The following is a 15,206-nucleotide window of genomic DNA, read 5'->3' as shown; positions in this document are numbered from 1 at the left end:
GTCTTTGCATACACACATAGGACTTACCAATTTGCTAAGGCATAGGCCAAGGCATAGCAAATTTATCCCAAGTAAAAGAAAAATCTAAAAGACTATATGTAGGGAATAAAAAGAAATATATACAAAAGGAGTTTTAACATGAAGAATACAAATAACAATAATAGCTGATGAGGATGTGAGGAAAAAATAATACATTTATAAATATGCATTTATATCTTATTGTTGAAATGGTAAATTAGTACATACACTTAAAGATGTAGTATGGAGAATCTTTCAAAGATTAGGAATGGAATAACTATATGACTCCTGTGTATCACACCTATTTATTCAAAATAACTAAAATCAGCATACTAGAGTGATACATGTTTGCCAATGTTTAGAGGAGTGAAATTCACAGTACAATAACCAAGTTATTGAGTCAGCCTAGGTGTCTGTTGACAGGAAAATATATAAAGAAAATGCAGTATATACACAATTGACTTTTATTCTACCATAAAGAAAAGTAAAATTATGTCATTTTATGGTCAATGAATGGAATTGAGAACATTATGCTAAGTGAAATAAGCCAGCCCCAGAAAGGCAAAGATTGAATGTTGTCTCTGACTAGAGAAAGCCAGAGAGAAAAAAAGTAATGAATCTTAAATAAAGGATCTCATAAAAATAGAATAGATAGAGGGGAGAAAGAGGAAAGGAAGAGGAGACGGCATAGGGTAGTACTGGAGAACAAAATCTATCAGATTATGCTACCCAGGCATGACTATACCACAACAAAGAATCTGAACCTTTTATATTACACTAATTAAAATAATAATAACAACAATCAAAATAATAATAGAGGAGAGATCAATAGAGTAGAGTAAGTAGATCAGTGGAGGATCTGTGGGAAAGGAAGGTATCAATGAATGAGATTGTTCAAATTATGTGCATGTTTGAATAAGCATAATGACTACTCTCAACTATTATATATAATTATAATGTACCAATAAAAATTTAAAAATCAAAATGGATGGCATTTGAGAAGATAATGCTAAGTGAAGTTAGCCAATCCCCAAAAAACAAATGCTGAATGTTTTCTCTGCTATAAGGAAGCTGAGTCATAGTGGGGTAGGGAAGGACAGCATGGGAGGAATAGATGAATTCTAGATAGGGAAGAGAGGTGGGAGGGAAAGGGAGGGGTAGGGATTAGCAAGATGGTGGAATGTGATAGACATCATTATCCCTCTATACACAAATAGAGGTATGAGAAATTGTTATATATGTGTAATAAGAATTGTGATGCATTCTGCTGTCATGTATTTAAAAAATAAAACCAATAAAAAATTCAACTAAAAAGAGAGACTTAAGGTGGTAGGTTAAAAAGACATGGTGTAATAAATTTGCATTTATAGGAAGACAAATATATAGGATACCCATTGAGCAGGGATGCTAGTGCCATTGATGGGACAGGTAGAATAGAAGAAAAACATGAATAATGGATAAACTTGAAAGAAATGAAACTATATCTCATCTACAATCAAAGGATATATACTGAAGATAGAGTGGGTGCGGAACACTAATAAAATCCAGATTGAGGAGAGTCTGGGGATCTATATACATATATTTGAATAACATCCATATATAAATAATTGTTCATGTAATGGATAGACAGTATTAACTCAGTAAAGATGAAACAAAGTAGTGATTTAGAAGTGTAAAAACATGTTAGAAGTTCATTTTAAAGGACAAGAGAACAAATAGGCATTAAATATCGTAAGAAGAGTGATAGGAATGAAGTAATTCAAAGAAAAAAAATTAGTAGAAAGATAACTAAGTATTGGTATTGCTCTAGTTTAAAAAAATGAACATTAATCCGAGAAACTCATGGATATTCTCAAACTCTATGCCTCAGCTTCATAGTTTCAGTGAAATTGTTTGTGTGTAAAGTGTTCAAATTAGGCCATTAAGTTTCAATTCACCATAGCAATTAAAAAAAAAAAAGCCTATGTTGAAAACACAGTCAATGATGTCTAGAAAATGTACAGAAAGATTTTGATGAAAAATAAATTTTAGAATAATTAAAGCAAGGGAGAGAAAGCCTTGGAGACTAGCTTTACTAATACATTCATGCTTTTCATCATGTGGCTGACACTTTCTAAGGTCAGGACACAGTCAAGACTAACTGACTGTCTGTTTTTCACACAGCCATGGACACAACAGAGCAGACTCCTGATAAGCCTACCCACAGAGCCAAATGGAGGCAAGATCTTCCAGAGATGCTCAGAGAAGTGGGACTGGAAGTTGAATACTGGATGCTCAGGCTGAAGGAAGTCCTGGGTGTGACCTGTGCCCAGGCATTACAATCATTAAAAGGAAAAGACCTCCAGAAGCTGAAATCCCAGATACAATATCCATGGGAGAAAGGGGCCTTGAAGAAACTGCTTGACCTGTCCCACTCAAATAGTCTTGCGGAGTTACAGGGGTCACCAGTGGAGAGGAAAAAGGAGAAGCAGGCAGAACAAGCAATGAAAGAGCAGAGGAACTTGCTGTCAGAAGGAAGACATAGACAAGAAGAGGCAGTGAAGAGAAAGGAAGCAGAGCTGAGGCAAGCCATGGAGTTCCCTGAAGAGAACAGGCTGAAGCCTCCAAAGCCCCTAAGGGAACTCATGGGAATCCTGAAGAGAACATTCAGTCCCACAGAGCAGAGGCCATCCCACAGGACAAACCTCCCAGATAGGGATCTGGTAAGATGGGCATCTGGAGGGCTGGCCCTGCAGGGAATATACAAAACCTGCCACCACAAGGACCTGATACAGAGGAGAGAGGAGCTGCTCAGTGTCCCCAAGGAGTTCTCACTCCTTGGCCCTCAGCAGGGCACATTGATGAAATCTGAAGAATTTACATCTTCTCAAGCAGAAGTCATGTTCACCCAGTCTATGGAGAATTTAGGCTTCAGTTTAACTACTTCAGCCAAGGGTGGAGGTTGGGGATTTAGTTTAGAAATTGAACTGGATGAAAGCAAACATTCAGAATCCAAGCAAACCCACCTAACAAATTCTGAGTGCTCTTATTTCTGCTCAACCAAGTTCAGATACACTCCCATGGCATCCTGCCACTTCCCCATTGATCAGCTCCAGTTGTCCAAGGCTGCTCTTCAGGAATTGAAATGCCTTGAAGACCTTCTGGTTCAGACTACAGACCCTCAGGAATCCCAGGTGCTGAAACACTGGAGTGAAACATTCTTCCACAGGTTTGGCTCTCATGCTAACCAAGGCCCTCTGCACCTGGGAGGCATCTATTGGTGGAAGGCTGTCTCAGAGGGGTTCCAAAATTATCACCTAATTGATATAAAGCAGCAGGCAATAGAGGCCCTGGATTTTTACATAAGTGGTGGCTACCATGGCTTTGGAATGAATGTTGCTACAGGTATGAATGTGTCAGACTCACATTCAAAAGCAGCTATTCAGAACAAGACTTTTCAAAACCTCCAAACCAAATTCCAGTTATCTGTGTCCAAGACAGGTGGACCACCAGAAGCAGATGACCTTGCTCAATGGCAAGCTGGCCTTGTTGCCAGCAATCAAACCTGGTATGTCATTGACCGGGGATTCCAGCTGGTGCCTATTTGGGACATCATCCTCTCCAGCCACAGAAGTGATTTTAAGGATCCATGTAAGGTAGCTAAGTGTCTGAGAGACAACTACACTGCTCTGACTGGCCTTGCTTCCCAGTTCCAAGAGGCAGAGGAGATACTGAGTGTTAGGCAAGAGGTTAGAGTTTTCCTAGATCCTGTGAAGTCCAGGGAAGTCTCTGATCCTGAAGAACAGCTTCAAAAGTTGATAAATTTTAAGCAAACACTGAATCAAAAAGCAGAAGGAAATGACACTTGGATTAACCTATGCCTCACAGATAAGGATCTGCAGACTTTTCTAGTCAATACCGTCAATTTTTGCAAAATGTCTACCAATTGTAAAACAAATTATATTAAAACTCAGTTGTGCAGCCTTCTAGATCCTCACATCTACAAAGTGGAAAATTTTCCTCAGACTCACTCCATTATGCACTGGATCAAACAGTCAGATTCAGAGCAAGAGCAAGTCCACATCTCCCAATTTTCTGAATTCATAAAAAACTTAACAAAAACACACAATGAATTCTTGGAAGTGAAGGTCCAAGAAACAGTGGAAGAAGCTCAAAGAAAGGCCACATATGAGGTCTGCTTGGCTCTCAACAACTTCTTGAGCCACTTGCAAGCAACAGAGCAGCCAGACACTCAGCTCTTGCTACTTTCCATTGCAGCTGGTGCAGGATATCAGGTGGGAAGCAATATTTTTAAGCCTCTCCTGGGGCCTGGTGAGTTAAACTTCCTACTGGATAAAATGCAAACTGCCTTTAATAAATACCAGCAGCTCAAAAGTATTTCCAGCTATAGGGCCCATGCATTCCTGGTGCTCACAGGTCTGACAGCCACAGCTGAATTAAGAGTTCTACCTAAAGAAGAGAAGACAAAACGCATGGAATTTATAATAAAACACATGGGACAATTATTTTCTAAAGAAGTTGTACATGTCCTCACTAAATTTGAAGAAGATCATGATTGGGAAAACCTAGAAAGAAACTTGAGATTACTCATTGATGGAGATTATAAAGCCACCATCTCTTCTTTGAAAAGAGATGACGTTGAAAGAGAGCTACTAAGCCTTTTCCATGAAAAGAAACTGCCCTGTGAACCAGATATTAATGAAAATAACACAAATGAAGTAATAGAAAATGAAGCCTTCCTAGACTTACTCCAGCGTCTAGGCCTACAACATTACTACCCTAAAAAAATGAGTAAAGCTAAATTTCATCTGATCTACAAGACTTCTCTTTACAACACCCAGCCCAATTCTGAAAAGGAACTTCCCTTTTATTTCCTTCAGAAGCTAATGTTGCTGGATTATGGACTGAGATACCTTGTCTTTAAAGACTATGGAAATATAGAATCTAAGGTTTCTCCAAGTGCCTCCAATCAGGAATATGAGGGTTTTGATCCATATGAAGACTCTGTTGAAGATAATGATACTCTCACTGATCCTTTGACTACTGAGTCAAGGCCCCACATTCACCCCATGGATATCCAGATGACCATTTTTCACTGTGCAGATGATATTGCCAGACAATATATTTTGACCAAACTTTCTACTTGTCAATTTGCCCTGCCTCTCCTGGTGCCAAATCCTTGTACTTCTGAAATTGAATTCTCTCTCTGGTCTCTCAGAAAAGTTAGGAGAAGTTGGCAGCAAGAAAAGAAATCACCACGTGGGAATAACAGTCATAAGTGTCAGCAGATGTGTTGTGTCTCCACTCCCATTGTGTCCTTCATTAGGGTGGGCAATGGCCTGTCTGCTTCCAAATCTCAGATCATGAACTGTCTTCTCAGTGAGCACAAACATGATGTGTTTTTCCACCGACACTGCAGGGAAAGCAGCAAGGACTGCCTCTTGATGGGAGGCCTGGTAGAAATCTGCTGGTTTTGGCCTGGAGGGGAAGTGGAGGACAGGTTTGACAACTGTGTGACCTTCATGAATCTTCATGGAGATGCAAAGGAACATAAAAGGCAGCTCGCTTTCCTGCAGGAGGTCTCTTCTCTCATTGTGGTCCTCATGTCAACTTCTGATGACAACAAACAAAACCAAAAAATTGTCCGTGACCTATGTCAGTCATCAAGATCATTGATCTGCTTGCTAGACGACAAAGAAAAATCCAAACCCAGTAGCTGTGGTACAAGAGTAAAAATTGGCCTCAGAAATAGAAATGAGGCAGAATTGACAGAGGAGCTCACAACTACCATCAAACATTTGCTAGAGCTCTCTGACACAGCTCTCAGCCTAGAGGACTGTTCTCAAATTGCTCGCCAGCAAGGATTTCTTATTGATGAAGACCAGAGAGATTGTAAGGAGGGCAAAGAAAAGGCACAGAGTATAATGGCTCTTTTAAGAGAAACAGAGTTGTCTGAGGTGAAGGAAACCTTTCTACCCCTTCAGGGACAACTGTGGCAACTTTGGTGTAGAAAGGACAAAGAACTTTACCATCTGAGAGAGAAGGGAAATCGAAGCATTGAACAACACAAGAGTGAGCTTGAGACAGAAAAACAAATAATTCGGCAACAACAGGTACAAAGAGCTTTTCCTCTCAATGATGTTATGTGCTCTGTGCTTCAAATTCCCCACAGCTATTCAGAAACTCACACCACACTCTACTTCTTGCAATGGATGAGTGTGTTTTTAGATAGGTTGACTGCAGAGCATTTGGAGAACCTACATGAAAAGCTAAATCATTTGTGGTCAATTGTGAAAACAGAAAAGCAAAGCTCCCAAAGCATCAACTCTTTGGAACTCTGCCAAAAGAAGATTAGTGACTATACCTTAGGAATTGAGCAATTTCTCAGAGAGGTTGGCCAGATCTATGAAGCTCTGGAAGAAACTTCCTCCACAAATGATATAGTTTTTCTCTTCCTTCCCCAAATTGCTGCAGACCTGATGATAGCTGGTGTCCCCATAGAGCTGATGGATGGAGATGCTTCCTATGTGCCCCTAAAGTGGGTGGCAGCTGTTTTTGACAAGCTCTCTGAGAAACTTGGAGACAAACGGCTCTTTGTCCTCTCTGTCCTTGGCCTGCAGAGCTCTGGGAAGTCTACCCTACTGAATGCTCTTTTTGGGCTGCAGTTCAGTGTAAGTGCAGGCAGGTGTACCAAGGGGGCCTACATGGAGCTCCTAAAGGTAGACGAGACATCCACAGAGGAACTTGGCTTTGACTTTGTGCTGGTTGTAGACACAGAAGGACTTCGGGCTCCAAAACTAAGCAACAAATCCCAGAACTGGGACAACGAGTTAGCCACTTTTGTCATTGGGCTTGCAAACTTGACTCTGATCAATATATTTGGGGAGAATCCATCAGAAATGCAAGATATCCTACAGATAGCTGTCCAAGCTTTTCTGAGGATGAAACAAGTGAAAATTTCCCCCAGGTGCATATTTATCCATCAGAATGTAGGAGAAGTTACAGCTAAAGACCAAACTACAGAAGAACGAAGATGGTTAGAGCAGAGGCTAGATGAAATGGCAGCACTGGCTGCTAAACAAGAAGAGTGCTCAGATGTTACTCACTTCAGTGATGTCATCAAGTTTGATGTCAATACTCACGTGTACTACTTTGCTCACCTTTGGGATGGCAATCCTCCCATGGCCCCTCCCAATCCTCGTTATAGCCACAATGTCCAGGAACTAAAATGTACAATCCTTTTAACTGCCAAACAGGAATCCAGGGGAAGCATCATGAAGATATCAGACGTAAAATTCAGAGTTCAAGATTTGTGGAGAGCCCTGATAAGTGAGAACTTCATTTTCAGTTTCAGAAATACTCGAGAGGTCATGGCCATGAGCAAACTGGAAACCATGTATAACCACTGGACCTGGGAGCTCAGGAGTAATATGTTGGACTTGCAGAACCAGCTTCACAATCAGATTCACAATAGAAAAATTCTGACACTTACAGCAAGCATGATTGAGGATCCAGTTACAAAGAAATATGAAACTATCAAGCAAGAATTTGAAAAATATTTTACTGAAGACACAGAGAACTATATACTCATCCAATGGAAAGCCCATTTTGAAAATAGGCTGCTAGTCCTTAAAGAGTCCCTTATTTCAGACACCAGAAGAAAAGCCAATGAACTTATTAGTCTCAAAGAAAGTCAAGAACGACTGGAACAGAAAAAGAATGTGTATCAAAATGAATTACTGGAGAGGAGCCAAAAATTGGCTTTAAGTTTAAAAGGTGAAAAATTGAGTGATGTAGATTTACGTGAGAAATTCAACCAAATTTGGGGAAAATGGGTCTGTGAAGTGTCCTCAAATGTCCCTCAAGCCATAGAGCCTAACATTGATGTGGATGCTGAAAACATCCTTTTAGATTATTTCAAAAAGGAGAAAAACATAGTAGAAAAAATAAAGAGAAATACTAGAGAGGATTTTCAAATAGATTTTGTAAAACATGTCAAGATTTGTCCAGAATATTGTACTTTCTCAAAGAACTTAGAGGCCTGTGATAAAGTGCCCATTAATATGACTACTGAACGCATTTTTTCAAGATTTGATGAATATATTAACAGCATTTGGAGTCACCAACGTGATTATCATCAAAATGATTTCCATGAAATCCTGAGAGTAGTAGAAAATGAAGTGAATTCTGCACTCACTAAGGACAGATATATACTTACCAGTGAATACAAAATTGAATTATGTTGGTGTTTATTTTGTAGAGCATCAAAATATTTTAAGGAAATGCACAGAGCATTCAAAATAGCAAATGATCCTGTAAAGTATCTAGAAAACAAGAAAGATGATTTTTTCATGAGTTTCAAGATCTTCTGCCAAGGTGCAACCTCCATCACGTCTTTTGTTGATTTTCTATGGCAGAAGCTCACTCCTGCTATATCTGCCACCATATGGAAGAATATGACCCTGAAAATAGCTAGGGACATACAAGCTACCTGCCCTGCATTCAATGGAAACAGGGCTAACCTGGAGAAACACATTCTCATCTCTCTAGCAGAAGAAGAAAATTTTGATAATTATTGGCAATACATTCATAATCCAGAATCATTTTTTAGGACTTACATTAGAAACAATACCACAAAGTACTGTTCAGTCAACGGAGGTAAAAATATAAAGACATTTTTTAAAACAAGTTTGGAGGACATCAAATCTGCCATCCTGTCTGCCATTCATGAATCCACAGCAGTAGCTAAAGATAAAAGCAGCATTGTGTCTGGGTGGCTGGATTTGTTCTGTGACTACCTGGTTAACAAGCTGATCTTCCCACGAAGAGACTTGATAAGCATTGAACACCAGGAAATAAAAGATATGGAATTTCTCAAAGAAGCCATGAGTGCAGCTTTGGGTCCTGCAATGATAAAAGTAGAAGAAATTTTTTCAAGTAGGAATATAGATGAAATGGTTCCTGAAATTGAGAAAACCCTCTCTGAACATCTCTGTGGTTGCTGGAAACAGTGTCCCTTCTGTAAAACAATTTGTACAAACACAATTCCTGAACATGATGGAGACCACAGAGTTTCATTTCATCGTCCTCAGGCTATCAATGGATGGCATCAATATAAATCAGAGCACTTTGTCATTGATTGTTGTACTAGTTTAGTAGCAAGTGATTCTTCATTTATTTTGAGAGATGATCAGATATTTTTATATAAGAAATATCGGCAGGCAGGAGGGGATTTTGCCACATGGAGCATCACCCCAGATTCATCCACACAACCATACTGGAAATGGTTTGTCTCTCACTTCAGATCAAAACTAGAAGAAAATTACGAGAAAAAATTTACTAACATTGGTAAAATCCCTGATGAATGGGCAAAAATCACAAAGCAGGATGTGCTCAATGATTTGAATAAACAATAATCCTCAATGACCACATAAGATCCTTAGCATCTGAACAATGTCACAGTATATATCAACCTTAAAACACATCCTCCTTACAACTAGAACTTTAAATATTCCACTTTGTGAGTGAAATGTGTAAAAAGAGATCCTTTATCACTTCAACCATTTAAGAGTTCCTGAAAAAGTATTTAATATCTTTCTTCCTCAATTCTGTCTGGATTAGAAAGAAATTACTAAAATATGACCATATGACAAAATCAAATACACTATATAGAAAATCTACTTCCTAATTTGAAGTATTTTTCTGAGTACTCTTTAAAGATAAATAATACCTCCAAAAAGTCATCTTCATACAAGAAATTTAGAGCCATTGCATGATGCTCAAAGTCCTGTAGAGTGACTGCATCATGCAGTTGAACAAATATACAGATCTTGAAACTTTCTCTCCTTTCATGAATGTTTTCAACCTTTCAACTCATGAAGAAAATTTACCCACCCTTAAATACAAAAGCATCTATGAAAATTTTGTGATTCCCACATAAAATGTCATTTAAGCATATTTTATTCTAGCAAAGAACAAACCAGAGAATTGACCAGGATAGAGTCTTCATCAACTCAGGAAACCTTATCAAGTAAATATTGGAAATAGAAATCAAATAATTGTTTGCTTCATTTAATCAACACTTGTTGGAATAAATTTCAGTTTGTTGGAAGCTGCTATGAGCAGCTCAGAGAGCTAGGAAAACCCTTGTTTGTACAGACCTGACAATAACACCTGTAGGACAGGGTGCTCTGCTCTGGCGAGCCATCCGTGAAACCACATTCTCAGTGCTTGAGGTCAGCGTTGCCAAGCTACAAGGCCAGAAAACTGAGAGTTAGGTGCTTCAGGGCATGAAATCCCAGACTCATAAGGCCCCCTCCCCTAGGGACAATGATCCTTCCAGTCTGCCTTCCACTGCATAGCAATATTTAGAGCTTCCTCATAGTGTGACTACATTAATCATAAGATGATGGGTTTCTAGATGTTGTATAACCTGCTTGCTTATGTGTGATTGGATGATGCATTCTATATCAATTGTAATTACTTCTGCATTAAACGTGCTTGCCTGGAGTTCACTGCGGTTGTCACCTGCCAGCTCTCACCAGCTCCTGGTGTCTGTGTGTTGACTCCGTGTCTCTAACCCTGCGACTGAGGTAGCCGAGTGACCAATTGACCACATCAGTCACCGACAGCCAGGCCTCGGAAACTGAGCCAAAAAAAGAAGAAGAGATCAACATGACTCCCCACCTGATGGCATACAAGATAACCTGAGTTTATATCAAAGTCCTATCAGATCAAGCTCAGGCCATGTCACCTCCCGGAGACCAGAACACTTCTTGCTTATGTGTGCAATTATAACTTGCAACTTACAGGTAAGTGCACAACAGGTAAGTATGAAAGAAGAAAGGCCTCTGCCTAACAGCCTAATAACTCAAGGCCCCATGCTGGCCTGTCAGAGCAAAATGAACACACTTCAAAGCATGGCCCGTGTGGGAAGAATTACTTTGCAGTCAGCTATAACACATGAATGGCTGTCTGTGGGACAGTTCTCTAGTGGAGAGTCTGTGGGACAGTTATCCTCTAGTGGAGAGCCTCTAGTATTATCTAGTGGCAAAAACCCTTCAGTGAGTAAAATACTCTTACCACTGCAATTAAAAAACCATGAGAGCAATCCATACTCAATAAATTATGATCAGGATGTTTTACATACTTCTCTCTCAAATCTTGCAGAATGCATCCCAAGGACAAAACTCAGGAGGACAATGGGAGCCCTCTGGATCAACATCATCATAAGGCTTGCAGTCCTCACAGCCACAATTGCAACTTCCACTCTTACTGCTCTCCTGTACCCCACCAAAAGGACCATACCCAACTGATTGGAAATAACTTATGCTGTTGCTGGGAGTTTAATTGGACTTTCCCCTTCTTTTGCATCAATGCAGAAAAGGACCCCCTTTATGCTATTGTTCATCATTCTGTCATTCAGCCTGCAAATACATGCTTGGTGGGTAGGGGCTCCATCTCCCGGGATTCTTTTACCTGTTGGTTTGGATGATGCTGTATTGCCTTTCTTGTTTGCTACTGATATTTCCTTGTGATGCCCTGTTACATCTGACCCAATGCAAGGCACCCTTGGAATATGTCACTCTCACTTGATCAGTCATGGGCCTTTACTATATTAAAAAATGTGTCTAGGGCACAGAGGTTATGTCAGTCTACAATTTGCCTTTATAATGATATTCTTTGGGAACCAGGAATAGGAAGCATTATAGGTTTTCGGCTACTCTCCTTAGAAGGAGAAGCAAAAGTAGTCTCTCTTAGTGATCTGTCTACTGGCATGCCCCCTCATGCTAAAGACTCACATTATTGGCCCCAACCCTTTCTGCAGCAATGTCCATGGAGAACATTTAAAGATATCAGTGAAGTATACCTCTAAGAGCTATATCTTGGAGAGACTGTCTCTCCCTTTCTAGACCCTATCTCATTTCTGATGAGCTTATTAGTTGGTCCAGACCTTATACAAAAGGTGGACGGAGAATGGAATTTTCAATAGAAACAAATACATTAATATTTAAATATCATACAGATTGGATAACCAATGCTCAAAATACAAAAGAAAGACAGACAGGAGACTTTTTGCAATTAGGCAAACAATTGTTATGTGGTGCTTACAAATGTATAGATATCAGTCTTATTGCCACCATTAATGCCATTAGGTTTAACGTCTCTTTTGGAAAAACCCTCAGCTAAACATGCTACTAAAGGCCACGTATGTGTTAAGCCACCCTTCTTCTTTGTAGCCTCCACTCAGAACCACAAAAGGATCATCTTTATTGTAATGATTCCCAATGTGAGTTAACTGATTGCTGGAATTCCTCAGTTAAGACAGTAGTGGTAATGAGAACACCCCCCATGTTATGGTTTCCAACAGAGGATGACTCCTCCATTCAAAAGGTTCATTTTACAAAAGATATTTCCCTTCCCAGAGGTAAGCGAGATTTGGGGATTACTGCTGCCATTATAGCTGCCTCCCTCTCTGCAGTTGTAGCAGCTACTGCTGCTGATGTAGCCTTGACCCAGTCCACAGCAAATGCTGCAACCATTAATCAGGTAGTGCTCCATCAAATCCCTGACCACCCAGGAGTGACTAAACCTGCAATTGAATAACCTGCTTGCTTACGTATGATTGGAAGATGCATTCTATATTAATTGTAATCACTTCTGTATTAAACGAGCTTGCCTGGAGGTCAACTAAGTTTGTTACCTGCCAGTTCTTATGAGCTCCAGGTGTCTGTGTGTTGACTCCATGTCTCTTAATGTTACAACAACAGATTGACCTTATTGATGAGAAAATTTATATGCTTCAATTGAATGTTAGAGTACCCTGCAGTCCTCAATTTCTGTATATTTTTTAAACCCCTGTCTCAATAAAAAATGTCACAGAAGCTCTGCTTGAACTAGCAAATAGACTTAAGGGACCTTGGGATATGACTTTTAGAAATTTCACTATGACGCTGCATGCTCACATTCTCAGCCTAAATGAAACCAGAGCAAAGCTAATTCTGAACCCCTCAATCTTACAATGGTTATGGGATAAATTGTCAGCTTTAATTGACCCTGCTAATTGGATCCTTGCTGGTATTGGCATAGTTTTTCTTGTTTTACTATATGCTCTTTTAAGATGGTTCCAAAAAAGGCTCAACAAAGTAGAGATAAAACAAGGTTCATGCATGTAAGGAAAGTCAAAAAGAAAATGATGATTCCCTGGCATCCATATGAATGGCAGCTATGGATCGGATCTAAGTAGTTCCAACTAGGGTTCAGATTTCTATGAGGGATCATGCCCTGAGTCTTAGCACTGCTCTCCTTTTCATCTATCTACTTCTCTCAGTTCGGTCACAATATTACTGTTTGTCTATGACCTTTCTCCTTTCTTCCTGAATGCAGCCTCACCAGCCCAGTGCTATGAGCTGGGCCCTCCATGGAGAAGAAATCTGAGTTTCCTGATCCTAAGGTAAATGCTAGCATGGAGGCCACGGGGGCATTTTCTATCCAGGAGACAGAGAACCCTCTCTGGGGCAACGCCTTGCACACTTCACATCACCCTATTTGGCCCTGGAAGATGGCTGGTTAGTCAATGACGGGTAAGATTCCTCAAGGGAGGAAAAACCTAAGACAGGCACAGCCACAGAGGGGCCATCAGGAGAAAACTTGGGGACCAACAGAGGTGAATCACAGAACCTCACCCCTTACCAACTGTGCAAAGACCTAAGTCTTTACCCCATCTGAGAGGGGTCTCCTGCCCCTATGGCTGCTTTGCTCCCGATGCCCAGCTCCGATCAGGACCCAAGAGACAGAGACCTACTCAACAGTGGCTGCCCACTCACCACAGCAGGAAACAACTGCAGCTACAAGAAAAGGCTATATCTAGGTGTTTCTCCTTTCTCTTCCTTAGTTATTTCCCTTTTTCTGTGCTTTTCTCTTTTCCTTTCTTCTCTCAGCATGGTTCTTCTTTGGCAAAAAATTGAATAAAAAGGGAGGAAATGTTGGAATAACTTTCAGTTTACACCTTGCAGCTATGAGCAGCTCAGAGTGCTGGGAAAACCCTTGTTTGTACAGACCTGACAATAACACCTGTAGGACAGGGTGCTCTGCTCTGGCGAGCCATCAGTGAAACCACATTCTCAGTGCTTGAGGTCAGCATTGCCAAGCTACAAGGCCAGAAAACTGAGAGTTAGGTGCTTCAGGGCATGAAATCCCAGACTCATAAGGCCCCCTCCCCTAGGGACAATGATCCTTCCAGTCTGCCTTCCAGCGCATAGCAATATTTAGATCTTCCTCATAGTGTGGCTACATTAATCATAAGATGATTGGTTTCTAGATGTTGTATAACCTGCTTGCTTATGTATGATTGGAAGATGCATTCTATATCAATTGTAATCACTTCTGCATTAAACCTGCCAGCTCTCACCAACTCCCGGTGTCTATGTGTTCACTCCGCGTCTCTACCCGCCACAACTGAGGTAGCTGAGTGACCAATTTTGATCACACCAGTAACCAGAACATACACAAACACTTTCTTCTTCCTGGTTTCTTGGAACTTCTCTGTTCATGTTACAAAACTTTGAGGTATTCACAAAGTTTAGGTCTTCAAAGCCTGTATGATTTTGAGAGAGATTAAAACTGAAACAAAATGTATTATAACCATGTAAATGTGACCAGTCTGTGGACAAGGTCAAATTTAATTAAGCCATTAATGATTACAAATACTATCTTTTAAAGAAAAAAAATTTAAAAATATGTACTTTTTAAAAATCTAATAATAATTAACCTTAATTGAGTTTTAATATTTCAATAAAAATTCATTTTTTCATATTCAAAAATATAAAGGAGTGCTTATCTTCAATTCAGACAGATTTGTGGCTCTTTATACTATGGCATTACTAAGGGAATTGCCCTTATACCTTATGGCTCAGTTCTCAAAGCTGATGACCTAAAGGAATTCTGATGCAAAGAAGAAAATTTCCTCATTTTATACATAAAAGAAATGTTTGGTTTCCGTTTGCAGGTACAGTCTCTACCTTTTCAAGGGAAGTTAAAACAGCCCAAGGGACAGCAACTAAACAACTTGGATCTTCAGAGATGAGAGATAGGCATGCTGACTTAGTCTCCTCTGTCTGCCATAGAGCTACACATATATTATCATTTTCAGATCAACAGACTATGATCTCCACAAGCTTTCTGTTGGT

At 39.9% G+C, this 15,206-nt stretch overlaps 1 protein-coding gene across 4 annotated transcripts in view; it reads left to right on the top strand.

Annotated features, from left to right (window-relative positions):
- The window catches only part of LOC143392776 (interferon-induced very large GTPase 1-like), a 39,891-nt gene extending 25,688 nt beyond the window's left edge, over positions 1-14,203 (top strand). For 3 of the 4 annotated variants that reach the window (XM_076846801.1, XM_076846800.1, XM_076846802.1), the window contains one exon: positions 2,182-14,203. In XM_076846801.1, coding sequence (XP_076702916.1) covers positions 2,184-9,434 — 7,251 coding nt within the window. In that variant the 5' untranslated portion in view covers positions 2,182-2,183 and the 3' untranslated portion in view covers positions 9,435-14,203. The remainder of the gene's footprint in view (positions 1-2,181) is intronic. The other variant, XR_013090406.1, reaches the window with a different exon arrangement.
- Positions 14,204-15,206: the final 1,003 nt, after the last annotated feature.

Source organism: Callospermophilus lateralis, chromosome 2 (assembly GCF_048772815.1).
Source record: "Callospermophilus lateralis isolate mCalLat2 chromosome 2, mCalLat2.hap1, whole genome shotgun sequence".
Lineage (NCBI taxonomy): Eukaryota > Metazoa > Chordata > Mammalia > Rodentia > Sciuridae > Callospermophilus > Callospermophilus lateralis.
This window is presented reverse-complemented; position numbering and strand designations above follow the sequence as displayed.